This window comes from Ornithorhynchus anatinus, chromosome 2, assembly GCF_004115215.2.
Source record: "Ornithorhynchus anatinus isolate Pmale09 chromosome 2, mOrnAna1.pri.v4, whole genome shotgun sequence".
Taxonomy (NCBI): Eukaryota; Metazoa; Chordata; class Mammalia; order Monotremata; family Ornithorhynchidae; genus Ornithorhynchus; species Ornithorhynchus anatinus.
Window position 1 is genome coordinate 62,215,825 of NC_041729.1, and position 9,331 is coordinate 62,225,155.

The 9,331-nt window shown below is 55.9% G+C and overlaps 1 protein-coding gene across 2 annotated transcripts; it reads right to left on the minus strand.

Moving 5' to 3' along the window:
• Positions 1-6,269: 6,269 nt before the first annotated feature.
• LOC103167393 (cleavage and polyadenylation specificity factor subunit 6-like) lies at positions 6,270-9,027 on the minus strand. Of its 2 annotated transcripts, none has more exons than XR_003753826.2 (3): positions 8,990-9,027; positions 6,964-7,118; positions 6,270-6,875 (listed from the first exon to the last, which is right to left on the minus strand). XR_003753826.2 is itself a non-coding variant. In XM_007660943.3 (3 exons), exons 1-3 carry the CDS (start codon positions 8,695-8,697, stop codon positions 6,445-6,447), a joined length of 594 nt encoding a protein of 197 aa, XP_007659133.1. In that variant the 5' UTR covers positions 8,698-8,742; the 3' UTR covers positions 6,270-6,444. The 2 variants fall into 2 exon arrangements, 1 of the variants encoding a protein (XP_007659133.1); XM_007660943.3 differs by lacking the exon at positions 8,990-9,027 and adding an exon at positions 8,690-8,742.
• Between the last annotated feature and the right edge of the window lie 304 nt (positions 9,028-9,331).

Sequence of the window (9,331 nt, forward strand, 5' to 3'; positions counted from 1 at the left end):
AAGTCACACAGCTGACATGCGGTGGAGTCGGAATTAGAGAAGCAGCGTGGCGCAGTGGAAAGAGCACGGGCTTTGGAGTCAGGGCTCATGAGTTCGAATCCCAGCTCAGCCACTTGTCAGTTGTGTGACTGTGGGCAAGTCACTTAACTTCTCTGGGCCTCAGTTCCCTCATCTGTAAAATGGGGATTAAGACTGTGAGCCCCACGTGGGACAACCTGATTCCCCTGTGTCTACCCCAGCGCTTAGAACAGTGCTCTGCACATAGTAAGCGCTTAACAAATACCAAATACCATCATTATTATTATTATTAACCCACGACCTCTGAATCCCAAGCCCTGGCTCTTCCCGCTGAGCCACGCTGCGCTCCCACGCTGCGCCCCCACCCCGTCCCGGGGGTCTTGACTCAACCTCCAACCCCCTTCTGGGGTCCTAGCCTGGGCTCCCCCCGACCCCCGCGCCGGGGTCCTGCTCCCAACTCCGACTCCCCCTCCTACCTCACCTCCCTTTCCTTCCACAACCCACCCCATACACTCCGCGTCTCTGCCGCTAACTGGGCCTCATTCCCACCTGTCCCACCGTCGACCCCCGGCCCAGTCCTCCCGCTGTCCTGGAATGCCCTCCCTCCTCACATCCGCCCAACTAACTCTCTTCCCCTCTTCAAAACCCTACTGAGAGCTCACCTCCTCCAGGAGGCCTTCCCAGACTGAGCCCTCCTTTTCCCTCCACTCTTCCTCCCCTCCCCATCGCCCCTACTCCCTCCCTCTGCACTATCCCCTTCTCCTCCCCACAGCGCTTTTGTATATTTGTACATATTTATTGTTCTATTTATTTTATTAATGATGTGTCTATATCTATGATTCTATTTATCTATTTTGATGGTATTGACGCCTGTCTACTGGTTTTGCTGTCTCCCCCTTTTAGACTGTGAGCTCGTTGTTGGGTAGGGATTGTCTCTCTGTTGCCGAATTGTACATTCCAAGCGCTTAGTACAGTGCTCTGTACATAGTAAGCGCTCAATAAATACGATTGAATGAATGAATGAATGACTCTTCCGGGTCTTAACCCGACTTCGGGGGTTTGCGGCCCTTTTCCGACTACTCATTCAATAGTATTTATTGGGCGCTTACTATGTGCAGGATACTGTACGCCCGACAGGCAAACCAGGGCGCCTAGACCCCTCCCCAGCTCCCCAGCACCCGATCCAGCCCCCTCCCAACTCCCCATCTTAGCTTCCCATGCACACGACCCCCCAGCCCCAGCTCCTCCTGCACGCCACCCCTCCCCTCACCCCGAAATCCTAGCATACCATCCCGCCCAGCCCCCACCCCAGCTCCTCGTGCACGCCCCCAGGCCCAGCCCCCACCCCGAACTCCTCATGCACGCCCCCAGGCCCAGCCCCCACCCCGAGATCCTCGTGCACGTGCATGGCCTCAACGGCCAGCCCCCACCCCGAGCTCCTCGTGCACGCCCCCACGTCTAGCCTCCACCCCAGCTCCTTTCATTCATTCATTCATTCATTCATTCAATTGTATTTATTGAGCGCTGACTATGTGCAGAGCACTGTACCAACGCCCCCACACCCAGCCCCCACCCCAGCTTCTCGTGCACGCCCCCAGGCCCAGTCCCCATCCCGAGCTCCTCGTGCACGCCCCCACGTCTAGCCTCCACCCCAGCTCCTTTCATTCATTCATTCATTCAATTATATTTATTGAGCGCTTACTATGTGCAGAGCACTGAACCAACGCCCCCACCCCCAGCCCCCACCCCAGCTCCTCGTGCACGCCCAGCCCCCCACCCCGAGCTCCCCAGCATACGACCCCGCCCAACTCCCAACTCCAGCTCCTTGTCATTCAATTGCATTTTAATCATATTGATTGAGCGCGTACGGTGTGCAAGCTCGTGCACGCTCCGTCCCTGCCCCGCGCCCACCTCCCATTATTCCCGGCGGCCTCAACAGGGGTCCGTTAGATTTGGGCCAGGACCAGAAGGAAATTTTGCTAGAATTTGTTTGAATAGGCAGGGCCTGACCGTCCTGTCCCTTGGCTTGGGCGGCCCCCAGGAGTCGACGCTGCTAACTGGGTGCAGAGCGCTGTATTGGGTGCCTCCTGGGTGTCCGCTGTGTGCCAAGCAATGTACTGGATGCTTACTGTGTACAAAGCATTCTACTGGATGCCCACGTTGTGAAGACCACCGTTCTGGGTATTTACTGTAACTAAGCAGTGCACTGGGTGCTAGACGTGTGCCTACTGTGTGCAGAGCACCATTCTGGGTGCTTCCCGTGTGCCTAATGTGTGCAGAGCATTGTCCTCGGTGTTTCCTGTATGCACAGCGATGCACTCGGTCCTTACTGTATGCCTACTATGTGCAGAGCCTTCTCTCTGATCTCCCTTCCTCCTGTCTCTCCCTGCTCCAGTCTATTCTTCATTCCGCTGCCCGGCTCATCTTCCTGCAGAAACGCTCTGGGCATGTCACTCCCCTTCTTAAAAACCTCCAGCGGTTGCCTATCGACCTCCGCACGAAACAAAAACTTCTCACTCTAGGCTTCAAGGCTCTCCATCACCTTGCACCTTCCTACCTCTCCTCCCTTCTCTCTTTCCACTGCGCACCCCGCACGCTTCGCTCCTCTGCCGCCCACCTCCTCACCGTCCCCCGTTCTCGCCTGTCCCGCCGTCGACCCCGGGCTTACGTCCTCCCGCTGTCCTGAAATGCCCACCCTCCTCACGTCCGCCAAACTAATTCTCTTCCCCTCTTCAAAGCCCTACTGAGAGCTCACCTCCTCCAAGAGGCCTTCCCAGGCTGAGCTTCCCCATTTCCCTCTGCTCCCTCTCAGACCCCCTTCACCTCCCCTCAGCTAAGCCCCTTTCCCCCCCCCCCTTTCCCTCTGCTCCTCCCTCTCTCCCTTTCCCACCCCTCAGCATTGTGCTCGTCAGCTCATTGTATATATTTTTATTACCCTATTTATTCTAATGAGATGTACATCCCCTTGATTCCATTTATTGCTATTGTTTTTGTCTGTCTTCCCCGATTAGACTGTAAGCCCGTCAATGGGCAGGGATTGTCTCTATCTGTTGCCGAATTGTACATTCCAAACACGTAGTATGGTGCTCTGCATATAGTAAGCGCTTAATAAATACTATTAAATGAATGAATGAATGCACTGGGTATTTATTGGGTGCCTGCTTTGGCCAGAGCACTGTTCTGGAGCTGTGTGCTGAAAACTGAAGTGGGCACATTTTGGGTACTGTGTGCAAAGCCCTGTATGGGTGTTCACTCTTGCTCTTATTGTGTGCAAAAGGATGCATTGTGTGCTTACTGTGTACCCATTGGATGCAAAACACTGTATTGGGTGTTTTAGTTTGTGGGAAACACTTTACTGGGTGCTTACTGTGCAAAAAATTACTCTGGGTGCTTACGGTGTGTCAAGCATTGGCACGGGCGCTTAGTGGGTGCAAACCAATGTACTGACTGCTTACTGTGTGCAGAGTACTGTGCCAGCTGCCTGTACTGTTGTTCTAAGTGCTTGTGAGATTAGAGTAACGTAAATGTACACTGCCCTAAACGACTTTACGTGCCAGGATGTGTTGAGTGCCTATTGTTTGCAGAGCGCTATTCTAAATGCTTTCTGTGGGCTGGTAGCTGTCCTGCTTGCCCTCTGTGTGCAGAACACTTCTGAGCACCTAGCCTATCAAAGCAGTGAACTATTCCACTTTGTCTGCATAGCACACTGAGCTGGGTCCGCACCTACTGTATGTGGAGCACTGTATTGGGTGCTTGTTGGGTGCAGAGCACTGTCCTGGGTGCCTACTGTATACAAAACACTGTATCGCTGTGCTGAGTACTTCTTGTGTGCAGAGCACTGCACATGCTCAAGGCTTTAGCCTGAAGGTTCTATCCCAGATCGGGGCGCCCAGGGCCTGTCCCGAGTCAATGGCATGCCAAGCCTCGATGTCCCCCCGCCCTTGTTGGCCTGAGCAGGAAAATTGACAGGGACGGGGGGGGGGGGCGGGGAACAGGCAGTCAAGCAGGATCTCTCCGGCTGGTGCCCTTTTAGTGTGGAAAAATAATAATTTAAAAATTATTAATAATTATTTAAGTGCTTACTATGTGCTAAGCACTGTTCTAAGCGCTGGGGTAAATACAGGGTAATCAGGGTGTCCCATGTGGGGCTCACACTAATAATCCCCATTTTACAGATGAGGTAACTGAGGCACAGAGAAGCTAAGGGACTTGCCCAACATCACACAGCAGACAAGTGGCAAGGGAGGGATTAGCAGCAGCGTGGCTCAGTGGAAAGAGCATGGGCTTTGGAGTCAGGGCTCATGAGTTCGAATCCCAGCTCTGCCACTTGTCGGCTGTGTGACTGTGGGCAAGTCACTTAACTTCTCTGTGCCTCAGTTACCTCATCTGTAAAATGGGGATTAAGACTGTGAGCCCCACGTGGGACAACCTGATTCCCCTATGTCTACCCCAGCGCTTAGAACAGTGCTCGGCACATAGTAAGCGCTTAACAAATACCAACATTACGAGAAGCAGCGTGGCTCAGTGGAAAGAGCATGGGCTTTGGAGTCAGAGGTCATGAGTTTGAATCCCAGCTCTGCCACTTGTCAGCTGTGTGACTGTGGGCAAGTCACTTAACTTATCTGTGCCTCAGTTACCTCATCTGTAAAATGGGGATTAAGACTGTGAGCCCCACGTGGGACAACCTGATTCCCCTGTGTCTACCCCAGCGCTTAGAACAGTGCTCTGCACATAGTAAGCGCTTAACAAATACCAACATTATTATTAACCCACATCTTCTGACTCCCAAGCCTATGCTCTTTCCACAAACGAACGTGGCTTCTCTAATAGGGATACTGGGACAGAGGGGGACGATTGGTTCCAACCCCACCCTTGCTCCTCTGGATGGAGCACTGGCCTAGGAGCCAGAAGGACCTGGGTTCTTATTCCAGCTCCGCCACTTGTCTGTTAGGCAAGTCACTTCACTTCTCCATGCTTCAGTTACCTCATCCGTAAAATGGGATTGTGAGCCCTATGTGGGACATGGACTGTGTCATTCAGTTGTATCTACTGAGCGCTTATTGTGTGTACAGGACCGAGTATCTTCCTCGGTGCTCAGTACAGTGCCTGGTACATAGTGAGCACCTAACAGATACCATCTTAAAAAAATAAAATGTCTTCATCATCAGAGCACTGCACTAAGCATTTAGGAGTATACAACACAACACAGTTAATAGACACATTCCCTGCCCACAACCAGGTATATCTGGAAACCCCACTGCCTTCCCAGGAAGGGGCATGGTCGGGGTAGACTTTGGGGTGTGGGCAGGTGCAGCCAGGGGCTTCTGACCTTGCCCTGATATCAGAATTGAGGACCACCATGACCTAATGGAAAGAACCAGGGCCTGCAAGCCTAATCCCAGCTCTGCCACTTGTCTACTGGGTAATCAATCATCAATCCTACTTATTGTTTACTGTGTGCAAAGCACTAAGTGCTTGGGAGCGTAAAAACCTTGGGCGTTACTTCCTTCTCATTTGTAAAATGGGGGAAAAAAATCACTCCTCTCCCTCTTACTCAGACTGAGCCCTATGTGAGACAGGGACTGACCAGATTATCTTGTATCTGGTCCAATGCTTAGTAGAGTGCTTGGCCCAAGTAAGAGCTTAACAAGTACCACAATTAGTACTGACCAAGCCCTACTGCTAATCAATCAATGGTATTTACTGATAGACATACCACATATCATGGACCGATGCGTTCGTGTGCCACTTTGCCAGGAGAATGGAGCTGGGGGCACTCTGTCCACCACCAACTGCCCATAAAGACAGAGAGCAGAATGTGTGTGTGTTTGTGGGTTGTTCCTCAGGGTCCATGTGCAGATTCCTCTGGGGCATCGCCATGACTCATGGCCCCTGACCCCACATTACACCAAGACCCTGAGTGTCGTGAAACTAAGCAGCAGCATTACTGAGATCCCGCAGGCCGTCAGATTTCTTTTCCCTTTGCATTTGTGTCCTCAGATGTCGCAGGTGGGGTTTCTGTGCTGGGGAGAGGGCTGATGGGGAAGAGGAAGAAGGAGCAGAGCACCAGGACCATCATGGCAGCTTGTTGTCTGGGGTGGAGGGAACAGCCCCGGACTCCCCTGGACCTCTCCTGCTACCCCACATGGGCTCCCAGGGCTGCTCCTCATCCTGATCAGAACTAACCTGGGTAGCATTGGAGCAGCCCCATCACCACCCCATGCCCCACCCAAAATTCAGAGACAGCCATGGAGTGTTCAGATTCAAAAGTTTAATAAACACAGAGAACAAAACTTAAAACCCAGCCAGCTTCCAGTCCTCACCCCTGCCCCCATAACTCCCCCCACCCCATGACCTTCCTGCAAGGAGTCCCTCAGGGACCCCCGCGCCCTCCCCTCCCCAACCTGATCTGCTAAGCTCCCCTCCTCACTGCCTCCCATCCCGGGGGTGCCCGCACCTTGGCCTGCGTGGAGCACGGGCTAAGGGCCACAGGAGCAGAGGCAGAATCAAGGGTGGTGGCAGAACCATGGGCGGGGGCAGAGCCAGGGGTGGCGTCAGGGGCAGAGGCATGGGGGGCGGTTGAAGGACGATGAACTGGACGGCCGGGAATGGCAGGTTCCGAGCCGGGGAGGGGAAGACGGTAGGGGGCTGTGCGGGGAAGCCGCGGGGTCCCGGCCCATTGGGGGTCCTCGGGCCCCGCTGCTCTGGATGTGCCCATCGATCCAGGCGCGGGATACGGGGTCGCGGGTGGATACGTCGCGTCGGTTGGGCCGGGCGCGGCCATGGCCCCTGCTCGCCATCCCAACCTGTAACCGGTCCGGGCCAACCTGGCAGACCGACAGGCCACCAGAGGGATCCTGTGGAGACAGTGGAGTTAGCCGCCGCTGCCTGGTCTGGGGTGGCGGGGGAAGGGGTCCGGCCGGGGGGGCACCGCGGGCACCTCACCTTGCAGCAGTTCCTCTTGCCCCTGCCAGCATGCAACATACTGTCCGGGATGAAGGTCTGCTCGGGGTGGGTGTCCGAACTGCGGCAGCTCTCCCTGCTGCAGGTTGGGCTGTGCGCCTGCAGCGCCTTCGCCTGCTATGGTGGAATCAGCTTCACTGCAGGAACAGAGGCACAGTGCACTGACGTTCAGCCCCGACCCTCGCCCTCACCAGTTGAGCCCTCCCCAGCCCCCGTGACCAAACCCTAATCCTGGCTCTGCCACCTTGTCTGCTGTGTGACCTTGGGTAAGTCACTTCACTTCTCTGGGCCTCAGTTACCTCATCTGCAAAATATGGGGACTGAGACTGTGAGCTGCACGTGGGACAGGGACTGTGTCCAACCCCATTTGCTAGTACCCATCCCAGTGCTTACTACAGTGCCTGGCGCATAGTAAGCCCTTAGGGAAGCAGTGTGGCTCAGTGGAAAGAGCCCGGGCTTGGGAGTCAGAGGTCACGGGTTCTAATCCCAGCCCCGCCAGTTGTCAGCTGTGTGACTTTGGGCAAGTCACTTAACTTGTCTGTGCCTCTGTTACCTCATCTGTAAAAATGGGGATTAAAACTGTGAGCCCCACATGGGACAACCTCATCACCTTGTATCCACCCCAGCGCTTAGAACAGTGCTTCGCACATAGTAAGTGCTTAACAAATATCACCATCATTATTATTATTCTCTGTACCTCGGCTACCTCAACTGTAAAATGGGGACGAAGACTGGGCGCCCCACGTGGGTCAACCTGATGACCCTGTATAATAATGTTGGTATTTTTATTTGTTAAGCGCTTACTACGTGCAAAGCACAGTTCTAAGCGCTGGGGTAGATACAGGGGACTGAGGTTGTCCCACGTGAAGCTCACAGTCTTCATCCCCCTTTTCCAGATGAGACAACTGAGGCCCAGAGAAGTGAAGTGCCTTGCCCACGGTCACCCAACTGACGAGGGGCAGAGTCAGCATTCGAACCCAAGCCCAGGCTCTTTCCACTGAGCCATGCTGCTTCTTGCTATCCCCCCTCAGGGCTTCTAACAGCGCCTCGCACATAGCAAGCGCTGAAGGCATGCCGTCATCCTCATCAGTATTATCCTCATTAGGGAAGCAGCATGGCTCAGTGGAAAGAGCCCGGGCTTCGGAGTCAGAAGTCATGGGTTCGACTCCCGGCTCTGCCACTTGTCAGCTGTGTGACTGTGGGCAAGTCACTTTACTTCTCTGGGCCTCAGCTGTCTCATCTGGAAAAGTGGAATGAAGACTGTGAGCCTCACGTGGGATGACCTGATGCCCCTGTATCTCCCCCAGCACTCAGAACAGTGCTCTGCACCTAGTAAGTGCTTAACAAATACCAACATTATTATTACTCTCTGGGCCTCAGTTCCCTCATCTGTCAAATGGGGATTAACTGTGAGCCTCACGTGGGACAACCTGATGCCCCTGTCTCTCCCCCAGCGCTCGGAACAGTGCTCTGCACCTAGTAAGCGCTTAGCAAATACCAACATTATTATTATTCTCTGGACTTCAGTTCCCTCATCTGTCAAATGGGGATGAAGACCGTGAGCCTCACGTGGGACCACCTGATGCCCCTGTATCTCCCCCAGCGCTTAGAACAGTGCTCTGCACGTAGCAGGCGCTTAACAGAGACCAACATGACTACCAGTATGGCTATTATTAGCGAATAGCGAAAGGATCAGAATCATCCGCACCCCCCCATGATGGAGCCGGGCCTCGCCCCCCGTTTCCCGCCAAAAGAGCTGCGCCTCCCCCCCACCCCCCCAGGCCGCCGTTTCCCGCCCGCCAACGGCCTTCCCCTCCCCCCCCACTTCCGGTCCCCTTTCTCCTCAGGGCGCGAGGCGGTTGGGCGCCCGCGCGCCCGCGCAGGAGAGCCGCCGCCCCAGCGCGCGCAGACGGCCGCGGGGGCCGGCGCCGGGCATGCGCGCGGGGCCGCGCGGGCCCAGCAAGGGACGCCGGGAAAAGGGACGAGGACGGACGGTTGCCCCTCTCACTCTGAGGCGTGGAGGGGCCGGGGCGGCGCGGCCTCGGCGGGGGTCCCGGCGGCGGCCCTCACGGGGTCGGGCTCGGCGGCGTCGGGACGGCCGGCTTCCCCCATCCCTGCTCGGCGCCTTCTCCGTGGCCGCCGCCAAGCCCTTCCGGCCGGTCCCTTCGGGCCCGCCTCCCGCCCCGCCCCATCACGTGGCCCGCCCCGTGAGGCCCCGCCCGGCGCCGGGGTGTGAACCTGCAGGCGCGGCCGCGTGGCCTCATGGCGGGAGCACGGCCCGGGCATCGGGCGACGCCACGCGTCCGCCGGGTGACCCGAGCCAAGCCGCTTCGCTTCCCTGGCCGCAGCT

Coding starts and splice junctions, on each gene's coding strand:
- LOC103167393 (XM_007660943.3), bottom strand. Junction 6,876..6,963: donor GCAAGAGGAACTGCTGCAAG/GTGAGGTGCCCG, acceptor CTGTCTCCACAG/GATCCCTCTGGTGGCCTGTC.